This window comes from Suricata suricatta, chromosome 2, assembly GCF_006229205.1.
Source record: "Suricata suricatta isolate VVHF042 chromosome 2, meerkat_22Aug2017_6uvM2_HiC, whole genome shotgun sequence".
Classification (NCBI taxonomy): domain Eukaryota; kingdom Metazoa; phylum Chordata; class Mammalia; order Carnivora; family Herpestidae; genus Suricata; species Suricata suricatta.
This window is the reverse complement of record NC_043701.1, coordinates 147,848,992-147,867,921: the sequence shown is the minus strand read 5'-3', so window position 1 is coordinate 147,867,921 and position 18,930 is coordinate 147,848,992. Positions and strand designations below refer to the sequence as shown.

Genomic DNA, 18,930 nt, shown 5'->3' with positions numbered 1-18,930 from the left:
TCTTTTCTGTTAGTTAACTTTGCACATTTAACACAGCACTGTCCAGTAGACCTGTTTGCAATGATGAAAATGCTGTCAGTGGTGTCCATTATGGTAGCCATTAGCCACATACGGCTCAGTGAGCACTTCAGATATGGCAAGTGCATCTGAGGAACTGATTTTCGACTTACGTAGCCACGTGGTGACCATTATATCGAGTGCAGAGCGAATGTTTATGTTTTACCTATGTAGGTGCATGCTGATTCTTTATAGGTTTTCAGTTTTATGATCTCTTGAATTTAAGTCCATGTTAATGTTGGTATTTGAAGTGACATGGAAACTTGGGAGTTTGCTTCCTTGGGAGCTACTCTTTAAATGGTAAGGAAACACAGGGAAATATGTATGTTACCTATGAGTAGGTCTGTCTCTAGATACACAGAGAGCATATTTATAATGCCTTATTTTAAAAAAGTTATTGAGAAATCACTTTTTGAATAGGAGTGTATTGGATGTGGCATGATGAATGCTAATAAATTTTATTGTGGTTTTTATATACAGTATGCTTTCGTACATCTATGGTATGTTTTTAAAAGATGGGTTGTCTGTCGGTGCTGTTTATTGAAAAGTTAAGCTCAGTGCACTGTCGTCCCTCTTTCAGAACCGGGGCCGTCCTGTCTTGGCAGCACGCTCATGCCTGTGCAGGAGACTGCCTGGGAAGAGCTCGTCCGCACTGGCCAGATGACACCTTTCGGAACCCAAATCCCTCAGAAACGGGAGAAGAAAACTAGAAAACTAATGCTTGATGAAGCATCAGGCTTTGAAAAGTACTTGGCAGATCAAGCAAAATTGTCTTTTGAGAGGAAGAAACAAGCTTATAATAGAAGAGCAGCTAGGAAAACTGCGGCCTCGGGCACTTCTGAGCTGAGCGCAACACTCAGTGAAAACAAACCAAGTGAGCGAAGCAAAGTTCTCTCAAAAACAGATAAGCGCTTGAAAAAGCACATCAAGAAGCTTCAGAAAAGGGCTCTTCATTTCCAGGGGAAAGTAGGCTTGCCGAAAGGAAAGAAACCTTTGGAGTCTGACCTGAGGCCCAAGGCAGAGGGCACCTCTGAGGGCGAAGAGTCCGAATACCTCCCCACAGAGGAGGAGGAGGAGGAGGAGGAGGCAGAGGAGGAGGCAGCGGCCGCGGGGGCTGAGCTGACTGGAAAAGGCCCTGACTATGCGCTGAAACCCGTGCTCAAGCATCGAAACCGGCAGAAAAAAGTCACGGTGCAGGAGATCGAGGATGACTTTTTTCCAAGTTCTGGGGAAGAAGCAGAAGCCACCGGTGGGGGAGGTCGGAAGGTAGTGAGATGCCGAGATGACGGGGATGAAGACTATTACAAGCAGCGGCTGAGGTCAGTCTGCAGAGATTGTAAACAGCTTGCTCTGCCTGCTTTATCTTAGGCAGCAGTTTTATTAAACAAGGATTCTAGATTCAGCTTAATGTGTTAGGCCCCCGTTTATCCAAAGGTTGGATTTCCTGCAGCCTTAGCCTCCTAGAACCGGCAGAGCCCCTGAGTCCCCAGTGGAGCTGATAAGGAATGCTTCCAACTTCTGTATCTTCACTCGGATTTGGGAGAGTCTCAGAAGAAAAGCTTAGGGAAAGGGCCGGGGCAAGATGCATGCAGAGGACTACAGTGTGAGAGGTGTGCCTTTATACAGTGTGAGAGGTGTGCCTTCAGGAGAAGGCTGGCTTGTATAGTGTATGGTGGGTGTTTGTTTTCTTTTTCTTTTTCTTTTGAAGCAGGAAAGTAATTGTGGAGGACTTTGCTTCAAAAAGAAGCTGAAATTTATGCTTTGGTGTATGAATGAATAAGCTTGTTTTCTTAAATCCCTCCTTCTGCCTTGAGAAAGGAGTCACCTACAGAACTGTACACCCTTGTCATACTGCCAGAAGTGGATTTCATGTGCATTGCATACCTTTCCTTTTCGCTGTCATTTTTATGCTGGAGATTGACTTTGGCTTTTTTCCATGACTCTCTCAGTGTAAGATGTAAATAAGAAGGTGAATATGTTTATTCAGGAAGTCAGTTGCCACATATTTTTTGTGAGCCGGAAAATGTCTGTACGCTGCAGATACCAAGTGTGTCCCACTGAGCATGACCCTCCCAGGCCTCAGGTCTTTCACAGGAGCTTACGAAACACTGAGGAAGTCAAAGGGAAAGGGGATCTGCCTAACATATAAATAAATAAATAAAATAGAAACATCCCCTTATTTACTTACTTATTTAAAAAATTTTTTTTAATGTTTATTTTTGAGAGAGAGACAGATCATAAGGGAGGGAGGGGCAGAGAGAAAGGGAGACTCAGAAACTGAAGCAGGATGCAGGCTCTGTGCCAGACCGGGGGCTCGATCTCATGAGCTGTGAGATCATGACCTGAGCGGAAATTGGACACTTAACCAGCCTAGCCACCCAGGTGCCTCAACAGATTACTTTTTAAGTGTTTACTCCTGGCATGGGTTTTTCCAGTCCTCAACAGTTTTTTCTTATTTTCCATGTAGGAAGATATAGTTTATTGTTTCTTATAACTTTCCACTCGCCTTCACAAATGCGGGTTGTCCTGATATTTTTCTTCTTTTACTTAGAGCTTATGAACCACATCCATATTGTCTCGTACACTCCCTAACCTTTTATTTATTTATTCATTTTAAAGTTTGTTTATTTTGAGAGAGAGTGTGCTTGGGGGAAGGGCATGGGGGGAATGAGAGAAAGAGAGAGAGGTTCTCGAGCAGGCCCCATGCCATCAGCACAGGGCTGGGACTCAGGGCGCGAACACCTGAACCATGAGATCATGACCTGAGCCGAAACCAAGAGAAGGATGCTTAACAAACAGCCACCCAGGTACCCCTGCGTAACCTTTTATTTTTTTATTTTTTTAATGTTTTATTTATTTTTGATACAGAGAGAGACAGAGCGTGAGAGGGGGAGGGGCAGAGAGAGAGGGAGACACAGAACTGGAAGCAGCCTCCAGGCTCTGAGCTAGCTGTCAGCATAGAGCCTGACTCGGGGCTCGAACCCACGAATGTGAGATCTGACCTGAGCCGAAGTCAGAGGCTTAACCGACTGAGCCACCCAGGCGCCCCCTTGCCTAACCTTTTAAAAAGCAGAGGTGGCATCGTTTTTATTTACACTGAGGACCTGTGGCCTGAATCCATTCCTAGAGCTGTTACACGGTGGTAGACTTTAAGTAGCATCCTTGAGGAGTGGCTTACATTTGTTACTTGTCTTTGCAACTTTAACTTTATTTTGCACATTTAATACCTGTAGAGTTGTTTGAAGGGTGTGGCTGAATATCCTTGAATGCTGAGCAGTGTCAGTCTCTTTCCTACCTACTGTGGAGAATTAATAACAGTGTTAATATCAATATATTGATTGTAAATGGAGTAATATTTTCTTCCCATTCAGTATTAAATTTAGTTTTAAATGTATTAGTATCTTGATGAGAAGCAGTTAATTTTGATTGAATTTTAAATAGGAGTTTAAATTCACAGCAATGCATTTTTCTTAATAATGTTAAGATTGTAGAACAGTTATTTTGAAATCCGTATCAAAGCCAGTTTTTTGCTAAAGTTACATAAAATCTCAGTTGAATTTCAGAAATATCAATAACTCTAATTGCCACCAAAATACTATAGCTCTTAAAATTTCATGGCCACAGTTATTACGGCTGTTAAACTGCAGATACCACATGGAAATGTTTGTTTTGCATCTCCTTGGGTACTCTTTGGATTGGGGGATGCTCTGGACTGAGAAGCATTATTAAGAACATTTTAGAACTGCCAGTGCTTTTTATGTTTTGTTACTTCTTGTTGCTGATCTTTGTAGACAGATTTAAATTGTAATGGTATTCCCCTGAGTGGGGAAAAAACCCCAGTGGTTTGAGGAGGGATAATCAGAGCAAAGCTCCATAGAGTTTACAGCACAGAAAATGAGTTTTTCTTAATGGTTACAGTTTAGGAATATGTACCTAGGCTAGATGCCCTTTTTGAGCTTGTACTGGTTTTAACCGTGTTAATGACAATGCTCATTTAAACTTTGGAAGTGAAGGTGGTCACCCCGGGACATCTCATCCCCTTTAGTCTCCGAGCCGGAGGGACATCTGTCTGAGGCCTTCTCTTAGCTCCAGTGTAGTCCCAGCTAGGTGCTTTGTTCTCAGCTGTCGGCAAGTGGGAATTTCCCATCACACCTTTCCTGCAGCCTAACCTTATCTGGAGCAGGATAATAACTGAGGATCCTACTTTTCTCTAACTCCACCAAAGACCTCAGATCAGTCTTGGAAATGTTACTGTTTTTTAAACTGCTCCTGTATTTTTTGCCTTTCTCACATTTGTATCCTGCTTCTGTCTCTGTACAAAGTTGCATTTTGAGTCTGTCTCTTCGATGATGTTCCCCGATTTTCACACTTCCGATAATGTACCAGGAGGGATGAGCCAGTTCTTTGAAGTAAATGTTCCGTTGGTTCCTACTCATATCATTGGTATGCAGATCCTAGAAAAACATCCATTATTTTTTAATTTTAATTTTGTAGCAGCAGAGTTTCTATTAGGGTATTACTCTTAGTTGTAAGGTTTAGCTTTTCTTAAACTACGTCGCTGTGGTAGAAAGCTAGAATCTGGGAGCTCCAAAAGCCAAATAAAGACTTAATAGGATGGACACACACACACGTAGTGTTTGAGTGATAGGTGTCCCTGGTGAACACTTATGTGTCCCCTGTCCAGTCTGTAAGCCAGGAGGGGAAAAGGCGGCCTAGAAGACCGGACAACTCGTGTGCACCTTTCCCCTCGTGGTGATTGAAGATCTGCAGGCCTTGTTACCTCTGTTTCTGATCAGCTTCCAGATGAGATACGACGCCCCTCCCATGGCGTCGTCCTTGCTCTCACTGCCTGAATGCGTGTGTGTGCTCTAGGAGGGGTCCTAGGGTTTCCAGTAAGGAATTTACGGTCATTTAGGGAACATGGGCACATGTTCAGACAGGTAATGGGGGAAGAGTTTGTGGAGGAGATTTATCCCAGCACAGGGCCTGCTCTATTGAGTAGTTCAGATATGAAAAGACCCTAGGGTGCGGGTTGTTGAAAGGGAAAATACTATATTTGCTTCGCTTTGGAGACACATTCTTTCTCATTTGGATTGCCTTGGTAGTGGTGTGGTGGTTGTGGTCTGCAGAGATGTCTGGTTTCTAAGCAGTCAGTCCACCATAGGTCAGGCAGGGCACAAGCTGTCACCTTACCCGACAGCTCCCGTCTTAGGTAGTGGCAGTCTGTTCAGGTGGAGATTGAGGCCCTGTTTGGACTTTCTGGGAAAGAGTGTCACAGTCCATTAGTAATCTCTACCACGGGCACAGGGGCCTCCGAGGGAAGCAGCAGCGTTCATGCCAGTTATGTGCCACCATGAGAGCACAGATGAAGAATGTCACCAACTCTGGCTTCCTTCTCCAGCTGCAGTCGGCACTGCGTGGGTCAGACTTGGGCTACGGGTCAGGTTATATTCTAAGTGAGAGGATGCCCTTCCAAGTAAGTTTGGTTTCCTGCTGGCACATCTAGGGCTAGCATGTATGATTTGACTTAAACTCATATCCTGAAGCCCTTCTTTCTGTTTCTGTGTGCCAGACACTATATAATAGTAACAGGCTTTATTTTCTTGGCAGTGAGCATAGACTAAAGTAGAGGTTCCCAGCCTACAGGCTGATTTTGCAGAATCACCTGGGTGCCCTGCCACTGGAGGTGCTGATTCAAGAAATCTAGCGTGGGGCTCCAGGTCGTAATTTTTAAAAAGCTCTTCCAGGTCATTCTGATGCACTATCAACTTTGGGAGCTACTTAATATGTATATTCTTCCTTTTTGGGGCGGTAGCTTTTGGCAGATTCAGTTTGTATATGTTACTTTAAAATCTTTTATGTACTCTGCACAAGTATGTTGTGTTTACATAGGAAAGGGCTTGGAGAGGAACTTCGAGGTCGTTTCATTCAGCTAAGTGCTGTATATAATAGATCGTTTTCTTGTCAGGGCATATGCTTCAGAATCACCTGGAAAGCATCTTCAGGACTCAGCTTGGAGTGTCTGAGGCAGCAGGTCAGGGTGGAAGGAGCTGGGCACTGCGCTCATACTTTGGGCTCCTTCTAATTCTGAGGTGAGGTTGGTGGCATTCCTCATTATTATAGGCCCTTACTATGTTCCTATTTAGGAAACCCTTGATGCGGTTGCAAAGAATTGTTGGTTAAGGATATTGGGGTTTGAAAATGTAATGCTTTTTTCTCTAGTGTAGCCCAATGTCAGCTTGGTATTACTACTGCAGTACATCTCCCCCCTCCCCTGCCCCCATGCCACCTCCACCTCAGTGAGCGAAACAGACTTCAGTAGGCGGTGCTGAGTGTCCACATATTATCCTGTGGTACTGGGGCTAAGCTGCTGAGATCACAGCCTGAAACTGATCTAAGCTGCGAATGGTTTGAAGGCTTTCCACACTCTCCACCTTGCACTTTAGATGATTCCTCGTTTATTTAAGTAATGAAATTATGATACATTTAAGATGAAAAAAAAACCCTTCTACCTATACCTCTATTTTTTATGTCATTTGTCTACATTTCATTCTAGGCTTTGATCCTGTGCATACATATCTTTCAGTTATTACAGTTAATAGAGGGCTTTTCAAACACTTGGTCATGCCCTGTTCAAATTGATAACTTGTCTATATGATCTGGTAAGAGGTAGAACTGGGATTTGAAGCCAGGACAGGGTTTTGTAAATGTCATTTGCCTTGCATTTGTGAATTGGTGGGTGTGTAATATCTAAATGTGACCACAAGGTGGCACTAAGAATCAGCACTTTGCTGCTTCCCCTTCTTGTAATGGAAACCAAACCAAAAACTTAAACCAATTGGATGGGGACTTGGGGTAATTGAAGGTAGTCTGGAAGACTTGACAGGTATGGTATAGATGGGGATAGAATTTGCCTCATGGTCTTGTGTAACTTGCATCTGTAGTCATGATGCCTGTTGATGTAACTTTTTAAAAAATGTTTATTTTATTTTTGAGAGAGAGAGAGATAGTGCAAGTGGGGGAGGGGCAGAGAGAGAGAGAGGGAGAGACAGAATCTGAAGCAGGCTGCAGGCTCTGAGCCGTCAGCACAGAGCCCAGTGTGAGGCTCGAACTTGTGAACCATGAGGTCAGGACCTGAGCCAAAGTCGGCCGCTTAACTGACTGAGCCACCTAGGCACCCTGTAAGTGGCTTTTAATAAATACATTTAATAAAATACTTTAAACTTTAAAGATTTTTCTGCCCCATTTTTTTACTTTGTTTTGCATGACTAACTTTGGGTTACAAAAGGCTAATGACTCCATATATTATGTAAATCTTATAGATTATCTCCCAACACTGCAAGGCCTAATCTGGGTAAACAGTATCTCTGCTGTCCTTTCTCTTAAGCACTTGGGCTGCTGGGGCCAGAGGTGAGTGGGATCCAGGTTTGGAGGGTTTGGCTGTATACATGCATAGTTCTAGAAGAGAAAGGGTATCCGCATTTTCAGGTGCTTAGAGGGGTCAAGCCATGTAGGATAAATGTTGAAAAAAGTCTCTTGGATTTGGAAATTTGGAGGCCTTGATGGCCTGAACATGGGTGGCCTGTGGGGGATGGCAGGAGGTTCTGTGAGAACAACTACAGCTAGCATCACGTGACGCTTACTACTTGGCGGTGCTTTGTGTCAGATGGTTGAAGCCTCACAAACCCTAGCAGGTAGGAGCCGAGCCCTGAAAGCTGATATCATTTCTCCAAGACAGAAGTAAATGGAGAAGGCTGGAGAAGGGCAGGGGTCTGCAGGAGGACTGGGTCATCGGGAGCGATCTGTCCGCTTGGTTGGTGCGATGGACTGAGAGGAGCGTTGCCTCTGCAACACGTTTCTGCCGTCACTTGACGGGGACCCACTCCACGCTCTGTGTGGGCCCCATTCCATGCCTGAAGTGCTGCCGAAGGCCATGCCTCCTAGCACCCTCTCCTGGCTGCTCTGTCTCCATTTTATGGGCTTCACAGAGCCTCTTTCTCTTGTTTTGCCTAGAACTGGCTCCATTTGCTCTGAGGTTTTCTCATTTATTCTTCAATTGGATCTGTGTTTGCACTGCATGATGATTTAGCACTTTTCAGGAAGGTTGCATGTAGAAAAGGTCAAATTACGTTGTAGAACTTGTAACTTTTTGTAAAAAAACATTTGATCTCCAAATCATTTGATGTCTAAGATCTGAATTTTTAAGTTTAATCTAGATTTGATCAAGAAACCTAAACATGATGATTTGAAGATAATTCTTATTACCATCACTTTCTAGGAGTTAATTTCTTAAGAAATAAACCTATGTTCTTTTTTTTTCCTCCTCCCTAGGCGTCTATATTTTAGACAGAAGGGAAAGTTACTCCCTTAAAGAGTTTTCTTAGAGAGAATCTTGGCTTCTTTGCAATGACAAAGCTAAGACACAAATGAAGACTAATTCTGCTTCGTGTTCTGCACACACCTCTCATTCCCACTTTCAGTGCATAATTGTCTGCATCAGTCTTAATTTACTCAGTGAGATCTGGACTCCTAACTGAGGGTATTTCATCTGCTCAGATGTGCCAATTAAGTCCACCCAGAAAGACCATAAAAAGGCAGATAAGAAAAGTAAAACACTGAGTATCTCAATTTAGCAAATTAGACTAATCTGTAAGGGATGCTCAGCTGTCTGAAATAGAAAACCTATTGCACTACAGAAATGCAAACTATATTAAATACCCAGCTTGGTGCCTTGAATATATTTTTAAAAATCAAATTGTACTCATTGTGCTTCTGTTGTAGACTTCTTTCATGGATATTGCAATAAAGTGCAGAATGAGCCGGAGATTGAAATTTTACCCTGTATTGAGAATGATTTAACAATACAGTGCGTGACTTTTCCCGCACAGTGTAGGTCTGAAGTGCCCCAGGCTTGGTGGCCCTTGCCATGTAAAATCAAGGCAGAGCAGTTAGGTCCCTTGTGAATTTCAAGCAGGTCAGTATATGACTTCCTTGCAGTTTTGGGAGTGGGCATGTTCATTTCCTTACTATATGGTCTGAAGCTGCTAATGTTCGACAATTCCTATTGATAGGCATATTTTGCCCTTTTTGTGGGTTGATATGGGCAGTTGAGTACATTGGTGTGTCTGTTAATTAAATATCATGTCTTATGTGTTTGTTCACTCTAGATTATTTATAGTCAGAAGAATTGCTAAGGTGATTTTGCTGTTGAAAAAGTTGGCAGGTGTGCAGTGAAGAGTGAGTTTTGACTGACTCACTTTGTGCAATATTGAGGTAGGGAGGACATCTTTTGAGACAAATGTGAATTGACGTTTTAGAATTTGGTTTGCTCTTGTGTAGTTGTTTTCATTGTATAGCCGTTAAAGAAGTGATTGTTGACTCTTGGGCTTGCACTTTGAGAAAAGAAGTGGTTTTAGGGAGTTTGGAAAATAGATTTGAGAGACAAGATTATGTAATAGGAGTAGAATCTGGAGGTTGATTATCTGAGTTTGAATCTTCCTGTTACTGATTTTGGCCAGGCTACTTAATCTGTCACTACTTTTCTTTAACTGTGAAAAAGATTAAATATAATATCTGCTTCATAGGATTTGTAAGGAGTAAATAAACTAATACAGGTAAATTGTTTAATACAGTGCCCAGCACACGGTGAGCATCAGTAACTCTTAGTTGTTATTACTTAGTATTTGTTTTCTGACTCTGAGTTTAAAAATATATACATAATATGGATGTTTGTATGTGTAGTTTCAAAACTTCTGGACAGCTGGCCCAGAGCTAGCTGATGTTACTCAGGGGGTGATATGTGACATGGGGTTTAGAAGTCACAGGCCGTGGAGTCCAGGGCCAGAGTCTCAGACTCTGCTAGTGCCAGACTGTTAGTAACTGGGAGATTCTGTACATATTTTCATCTGTAAAATGAGGGTCCGTAGCAGTACTTTCTTCACGGATGGTCTGAGGATTACAAAAGATAATGTATCTAAGATATTAGGCCTCTGTCAGGCACTCAATAAATATTAGCTATTCTTATTTACATGCCCACCGGGTAAAACATTTACCGGAAAGATTTCATCAAGTTGGTAAGAGGTCTGTGAGAATCATGAAGAGGAGCCTATAAATACTGATATATATGAAAATGTGTCCTCTTTCCAAAGTAAAAGTCAGTTTAACAATTGGTATTGATATGCATAGCCAGATCATAGCTATTATATACTTAGTTTTGTTGATATTAGGCTTTTCCTCCTTTTATATATTTTTTATTTATATGTTAGGGTCTACTTAGTGATAAAAAAGTTATACAAATATTAGCACATTACCAATAGTTGTTTGGGGAGAAATAAAAAAAATATTTCTCCTTTGAACACACTAGGGGGCACTAGACCTCTGCCCAGGGGGCACAGCCTGCTCCTTGTTTCTACATGTGGATAGGTGAGGATTACACTTTGCTTCCTCACAGTTTTCTCTGTTCTAAGGTCAGTGTTCCAGATCATTCTGTTGTGCCTTGTAATTTCCACACTCCTTGCTGTCCTAGATATGGAGGACGTTGTTCCCCAAGCAGACTGTGATAATCTCAATCTTGGTTGATGATTCGGGTGGAATAGCATAAAACCTTCTCTAGACTGGGGGACTACACCTGACTCCTGCCTGCCCAAGACTGCAGTAGGTGTTTTCACAGTTATTTTTTATTCATATATGACTTGAAGTTAACTAAGATTTCTCAGTTTTACTTTTTTTGTGTGTAATCTCCTACCAGTAATTAATTGTAAGATAGCATCTGACATGCTAAAAAAAAACAAAAAAAACCAGTTTCCCAAGGGTCTAGTACATACGTCATACGTTATACGTTATCACTTAGTGCTTTATGAGCCTCTTATTTGACTCATTTTGTGCCCGAGGAGACAAATGCAGTGGTGTTAAATGATGTTTCTAAAGCTCACACCTCTCCTGACCTGTTAGAGACCTGAAATGCAGCTCTCCGCCCACATCTGGTTTTCACTTCTCAGTGGGTATCTTAAATCTGTGTTTTTTCCTGGGTTCTCCTCTAGGGGCTGCCACTGAAGTCTGAGGAAGTGTAGGAGTTAGAAAACCTCCCCAGTGAACAACATACTTCATTTTATTTGATTGCAGCTGTGATTATTATGTATTTAGATTAAAGAAAAAGATGGTGGGGCCATAAAAAACATTATTTCCTTTCTAGTAGTGTTATTGCAGTTCAGGGCTAGTTGAACTTTTCTCCCTCCTCTGTCAGATGAATTCTTTCATAAGAAAGTTGAATCTTTGCCCACCCCTTTCCACCTGGTCCTAGGGAAGCTTGGACGCAAACCTGGGGCTCTGATTCTTCCCAAGGGCTGGTGTGCAGAAACCAGTTTTGTTGCAAAGTGAATCCACTGGAAAACCTAAAACACAACTCAGGACTTGAAAATAACCTGCCACATTTTTATTGCTCAATATAATGAGTTTCCTTTCCTGTCCTTTTTTTTCTCCTTACAAAATCAAGAATTTATCTGACTTTGAATTTGTCATGTCTCATTCTTTGTAGTGGACCTTACCCATGTTTATCCAATGGATGTATCTACTAGTAGTTCCTTAACATCATACATGTAGAAAGAGCAGGAATGCAGTAGGAGGTAGGCTGTAAATAAGCTAGAACAGGACAATTCTTAGGGTGCTTGGGTGGCTCAGTCAACTAAGTGTCTGACTTCGGCTCAGGTCATGATCTCATGGTTTGGGAGTTTGAGCCCTGCACTGGGCCCTGTGCTGACAGCTTTGGATTCTGTGTCTCCCTCTCTGCCCCTCGCCTACTTCCCCTCTCCTCTTTTTCTCCAAAATATTAAAATTAAAAAAGGACAGTTTTTTTTGAGAGAGAGAGAGAAAGAGGGCAGAAAGTGAGCAAGGTGCAGAGAGAGGGAGGGAGGAAGAGAGAAGCCCATGAGGGGCAGAGAGAGAAAGAGAGAGAGGGAGGGAGGGAGGAAGGGAGGTGGGGCTCCCATTGCGGGACTCGATCTCATGAATTCTGAGATCATGACCTGAGCCAAAGTCAGATGCTTAACTGACAGAGCCACCCAGGCACCAAGAATAGGACAATTCTTGAACCCATTTTTGAGTGACCATTTTCAGGCCATGCTTCTGTCTCTGATGTCTTCCTTATCCCTAGCCCAATTCTGAACCCTATTCATTCATTCATTCAGCATTTACTGGGTATTTGTGTTAAGGTGGGCATTACACTGGTATCTAGGGGTATGATTAAAACAGTCTCTGGCCTCAGGTGGCTCCCAGTCTAATGCGGAAGGTTAGATAGGATTTTCAAATGGTGCTGAACACTTGGTGAATGCTCTAGTAGAAACATCAGGTGCATCCAAGGTGCCTTGGGGTTGAGAAGGCACCTGGAGGGCAGGACCCCGAACTCTGGGTGATCAGAGAAGGCGTCCTCTGCAGGCACTGCTTGGGCAGAGGTCTGAATGGTCCATGCAGGATATGTATTTGGAGGGAGGTTGGGGACAGTGCAGGAATGCAGATGGCACAGATATGGGGAAACTGCAGGCTATGGCATAATGGCAGTTAGCTGTGTTTTTCCACTTATATACTTTAAACATCATTGGCATTCTGGAAATTCTTTGAAAATAAATAACTTTAAATGGTGGCAGCTAACTCTCAGGTGTATTCTTAGGGTTCTGTTGACAAGGTGCCCTAGCAACTGGAAGAAGTGTTGTTCCCGGTATAGTTCAACTGGTTAGTTGTGCATTGTTGCCAGTAGCCTGGCCCTGGGTCCGAATTGCTGCTGACAGATCATTACTGTGGTATCAGCCCCAGGCCTCTCAGCCTGGGCCAGGTTCTCATTCTTGCATGAATGTGGCAAAGCCAGGGAGCATTTTCTCTGCCTGCATCTGATTGGAATGGTAAGTTTATGTTTATTACTGGGTTCTTTTCGAAGTGGCTGCCAGTGGAGTCGCTAGGAGGCTGACTGTGGCAGTCCTGCGAAGTTAGAAATGCTGCCAGGGAACACCAGGCCCACTTGCTTTTATGTGGCTGCAGCTGTGACTATTACACGTGCGGAGTTTTTTTAAATGCGAGGGTAAAAAACATGGAAAGCTTATTTCTTTCCCAAAAATGTAAATATTGGACTCTTTACTGCCCCCTTCCACTTGTAAAGTCCATTATCTGGTTTATTTATTGAAACACAGAATTTAGACATTTTGGGGCAAAAGCTGATCTTTAAGATTTTAAATCATTGGGACCCAGATCTTAATCTTGACCCACCCCCAACCGATTTTAAGTCATTCTGTATCTGGGTTTTTTGGTCGCTGTCATATAAAAGCAGCCATACTTCGTGACAGTTTACTGTTTACAAATCTATTACAGAATTTTAAAATTGAGGTGTTCCAGCTGGTATCTTCTGATGGGTAAGTGTGTTCACTCAGCATGTTATGCATAACAATTTTCTGAGCATCCGTTTGATTAAAAACATAGTTTTTGTTCACACATACATGTTGAATTCTGTTAATAAACACTTATGGTGCATTGCATTATCACAGATGGATTATATTGGATTATATATTGCCTCCGCTTCCTTCTCTGTATGTGAACATAGCAACAGTAACAGCCTCTGAGCATTGTAAGTTTGTGTGAGGATTTCAGTAAGCGGTTATGATTATGTGTAATAATGTATTTATTTGTTAAGCACTTACAGGCTAGGCTCATGGTAACTGCTTTACGTGTGACACCTCATTTAATCCTCCCTAAGTCTTGGGGGGGTAGATGCCATTGTTCTTCCCATCTTACACTTGAGGAAACTTAGGTGCTGAAGAAGTGAAGTTACTTGCTGAGGGTTAAAGAACTAATAAATAGCAGTCAGGATTTGATTCTAGACCATTCAGGTGCACACTTTTGTGTTTTGGCCTGTGGTTATTCCATAAACCTAGTTTATTCATAGCACAGAGATCCCTTTACACCTGCTGGCCACACAGGTCATCCGGCCTGCCAGGTTGCGGGACAAGCAGGTTACGCACGCAAAAGAGAGCAACTTTAAGACCCTCTGTGGCATCTAGGATTGGAAAAGGCATCAGGTGAATGTGGTACTCCTCTACCCGCCTAGTCTGCCATGTGGTCCTTCTTGTCCATCAGTGCTTGGTGCCGCACGGCTTCGGCGGGCTTCAGTGAGATGGTCAGAGGTCTGTTCTGGCTACAGGCCCCATGAGGAAGTACTGCTTTATATAGCAGAAGGATCGCTTCGACTGAGCCGCACACGCATGTGGTTTTATAACCCTGGTATTTTCTGTCTTCAAAATGTGTGTATGATTCTGCTGGGGGGATCTGTCTTCACAGTGGTGCACATACTTGCAGGCAATGATTTCCCGTCCACCTTCAGTCATCCTTTAGCCCAGCTGAATAAATGTTTGGCTCTTCTCATCTTTTTGAAGCGGAAGGCACTTGAATGCAATAATTTCTGTAGTGGCTTATGTGGTTTCCTAGGTGCTGTGTTTTGTGGTGACATGATGCCTGTACGTTTTAGAAGGGAGGAGGAGGAGGAAGCTGAACCCTGTTGACACAGAGTGATGCAGTGGGAATCTTAACAGCCACAAAGATTTACTGGCTGAGTCGAAGGAAATAGCCGTCATCTATTAGTGGAGTTAAATATGTGATATCTTTGTGTGTAAAATATTTAATGACCTTATGCCAAACTTCTAAAACCAATATCTTCTGGTGTTTTTTTTCCTTCTATAAAATTATCTTTCTGTAATTGCAAAGTAGAGTGTTTTTAAGTGGGTATAATTTTTGTGATTCTTATGAGTTATCTTTGTGTAATTGTAAAATGGAGTACTTTTAAGTGAGTATGGTAATTCCTGCTTTTCTTATGAGTTTTGTATTATTCATAAATTTGCTAAATACAAGTATCTTTTGTTTTGCAGATATTTGGTTTTGAGTTCTGATAGTAAGGAATTTGGATACTGAGGAATATCTCATGTGAAATTGTTTGCTTGCTAAATTTCAGATAGTAGGTAGCAAGAATCCAAATATATACACCAGGAAAATGTATGTACCTTATTTTGGTTTCTTTTTTTCTTTTTAAGTGTATTTATTTTGAGAGAGAGTGTACGTGTGCACTTGGGCAAGTCGGAGACGAGCAGAGAAAGAGAGAGAGGAGAGTGAAAATCCCAAGCAGGCTCCACGCTGTCAGCACAGAGCCTGATGCAGGGCTTGAACTCATGAACTGTGAGATCATGACCCAAGCTGAAACCAAGAGTTGGATGCTCAACCCACTGAGCCACACAGGCAGCACTCCTCATTTTGGTTTCTGAGTTCCAATAGTGGGTATACATACCTACCTGGGTTTTTTATTTAGACTTGGCACTATTGACCTGTGAGACCAGATACCATTTTGTTATGGAGGACTGTCTTGTACATTGTAGGATGTTTAGCAGCATCCCTGGCCTCCGCCTGCTAGATGCCAGTAGTATATCTCCCTCCTCATGGCAGTTATAACAACCAGGTATGTCTCTAGACATTGTCAGGTTACCCTGGGGTAGTGGGGAGGGTGCCCAGACTGCCCCTGGCTGAGATACCGTGCTGTAGACCATTGCACTTAACTAAATTTGTAGACGATAGGAAACTCAGAATAAGAGCAAAGATGGTTATAGCCACTAGGAGGTACTTCATTTTGTCAATTGCTTGGAGATAATTTTTAAGGAAGAAAACTAAAAGAAGAAAAGATTACAATTTTTGTATAAAAAGACTATCACATATTAAACTTCGTGGTTATATGACTGTTATTAGATTTGGCTATAAACTGCCTCTTAAATTTGCTGTTCTTCTCTGGAAATTACCAGCAGTGCTTATTTATAGATACTCTTAGTGCCCTGAGAAGGAGTTTCAGATCGTCAGCTCGTTCTTTTTTACTGATCACAGTTAAACCTCAGGTAGCCCTTTTGTTACTTTGAAGAGTTAACATTCTCAACAAGGCAAGAATTTATCAGAGGACCTACTCAAAGGTCCTCCAGGAGCTGCCTGGATGGGATTGCCTGTCACTCATGTATTTGGCCTCTTGTGCTAATTGATACTGGAAAACAGTGTTGATTTAACTGGGCAGTATGTGTGATATTATCCTTCCATTTTACTCATTTACTTTTCCTCACATCTTCGCTTAGTATTCTTCCATAATCTTTGGCAGATAAATGTCTTCTTATATATGTTGCCGTTCTCATTCGCTTCCTTTGAGTTTTTTTACTTTGAAGCCATTTATCTGTATTGCTTTATCCTATTCCCACCATTTTGTGAAATTCACATTGTGACCTGCAGGCATGCAGAGCAGGGTCATCCTTTTATTTTAAAAGTGAGTAGAATGTGATGCTTTTGATGTTTGTATATATATTTTTAAATTCATGACACCGGTATTCACCATAGCTTCTTGGATGCAGAATTAGTCTGGTTAAATGGCTGCACTTTCCCAACAGTCTTGATGTTAAGACTTTCAGATCTTTAGGAGCACCTGGTGGCCCAGTTGGTTAAGCATCCAACTTTTTTTTTTTTAATGTTTATTTTTGAGAGAGAGACACAGTGTGAGTGGGAGAGGGACAGAGAGAGGGAGACACAGAATCTGAAGCAGGCTCCACGCTCTGAGCTGTCAGCACAGAGCCTGATGTGGAGCTTGAAGCCATGAGATTTGATGTCATGACCTGAGCAGAAGTGGCTGCTCAACTGCCTGAGCCACCAGGCGCCCCTGAGCATCCAACTCTTGATTTCAGCTCAGGTTGTGATCTTACGGTTCGTGAGATCGAGCTGCGCGTTGGACTCTGCACTGACAATCTGGGGCCTGCTTGGATTTTCTCTCTGCCCCTGCCCCCTGTGCACGTGTGTTCTCTCTCCCTCTCTTAAAATAAACACTTAAAGAAAAAGACTTTCAGATCTTTTGACATTTCTTCTGTTATACATACATGACATCACCCTTGTAAAATATAAATAATTTTATATCTGAAAAGCATTATATTACTAAATTTATAACTTAGATTTTATTTAGTGAATACATTTTTTCTAAGTTGTTTAATTATCAGTCCTTTGATATTATTGATGCCCCCTCATATGTTAATCTGATATATAGCACTTTTGACCAGAAATTTATGTTTGAGATACTATGCTGTTTTATGCTATGACTATCATACCTTTGGCACAGAACTAGTAATTATAAACAAAATCTGTTTCTTGTTACAGTGTCATTTTGGAGATACTTATGTTGGAATTTTCACTGAGTCACTTCTAGAATTAGGTTCATATATCTTAGGAACGAGCAGAGAAATTTCCCCTTAGGGTATGCCAGTAGAGGGAGGAACAAGTAGTGTTGATAATGAAATGGGACCTTCCAGAAATATTTCTAAAGCAGCCATAATAATTCAAATAAGAATTGAACTGAGAAGGAAGGAAAAGAGAATTTTTCTTTTTTTGAATATCAGTGTTTCGGGTAATGATGGTAGCAGAAAGCTAAAAGAGCATTGGAATTTCCTCCTTTTTCTTGAGCATTATCTAGAACTACATTTTAATCTGTCTTATAACCAAAATAATGGAAACATGGTTTTTATTTTCACGGCAGGAGATGGAATAAGCTGAGGCTGTGGGACAAAGAGAAGTGTCTGAAGCTTGAAGGCGATTCTGAGGAGAGCGATGCCGAATTTGACGATTTTAAAATCCCGGGTTTTCTGTTCAAAAAGCTTTTTAAGTATGTGCTGTGCATTCTTTCCTTTATGTCTGTCATCAAGCCATCGTGTACAAATTAATATTTTAGGAATTACACAGCAGTTACCTGTGGGCCCTTACGGTACTCACAGCAATTTATTGCAGATACAGATACCATCAAATGAAATTTTAGCCACGTGCTGCTCATTAAAAGTAGATGATAATAAATTGACTAATGTGCACATTGGGCGTGTTTGTAAGCTGGCGGGTCTATGCGGACCTGTCTCCGCAGCCTAAAATCAGGGCATTTAAAAGTCATCTCCATCAAATTATGTTTTTGTTCTTAGTAAATTCAAGGGACCAAATCTCTGATTTCTTAAGTCAAATTAAGAAGAAATTTATATTAAAATAAATATTGGGGTGTTCTTTTTTTTACTTCTGAGTAGAAATAAAAAATTATTGAGAGCAGTATATGAGTGTTTTATATTGTACCTAAGGGTATAATACTTCTGAGCAGACCAAATGTGCATCTAAATATTTTATGTGGATGTTCTAATGTCAAAAGAGAAGGTATAGGCAAACACCTTTAGCTTTAAGGTGCTGTGTGAGACTCTGTGTTTCACGTGTGAAGTGGCTACGTGTTCCAGATAACTGGGAGCTGGGTGATAGATGTGTGCCTGTAGGCTACCTGGCCTGGGCCAGTCTCCTATGATGGATGTAAATACTGAGGCACATTTTCAGTCTCATCACTCCTGGGATTCACTTAACAAGATACTTTAGGAAGGTTTCTTCAGTGCATGGAGGAAGTTAAACCATTAAGTAGCTTTCTGTCTAGTAGCATCACTCGGTAGTTAGGTGCAGGATGTGAACTTACTTCTTTGAGACAGAAGATTATGTTTAATCTCCTTCATAGATTCACCTTAAACTTGTGCAAGATCTCTATTTAAAAATAACATGCTTTTTATATTTTCTCTCAGAAGTCTTATATTGTAGTTTTAATTTGTATCTCTATGAGGGGAAGGTGGGCAGGAGGAGTTGGGAGTATTTTATCCCTCTAAATATATGAGAAAGCTAAAATCCTAAAGATGTGAAGTGTCTTGACTGGGTTGTCTTTTTTTTAATGTTTTTTATTTATTTTTGAGAGACAGAGGCAGTATGAGTAAGGGAGGGTCAGAGAGAGAGGGAGATACAGAATCTGAAGCAGGCTCTAGGTTCTGA

General features: G+C 41.7%; 1 protein-coding gene across 5 annotated transcripts in view; it reads left to right on the top strand.

Moving 5' to 3' along the window:
- ERCC6 (ERCC excision repair 6, chromatin remodeling factor) overlaps positions 1–18,930 on the top strand; it is a 73,918-nt gene that overhangs the window by 13,841 nt on the left and 41,147 nt on the right. For all 5 annotated transcript variants that reach the window (XM_029932118.1, XM_029932116.1, XM_029932117.1 and 2 more), the window contains 2 exons: positions 638–1,376; positions 17,630–17,755. In XM_029932118.1, coding sequence (XP_029787978.1) covers positions 638–1,376; positions 17,630–17,755 — 865 coding nt within the window. The remainder of the gene's footprint in view (positions 1–637; positions 1,377–17,629; positions 17,756–18,930) is intronic.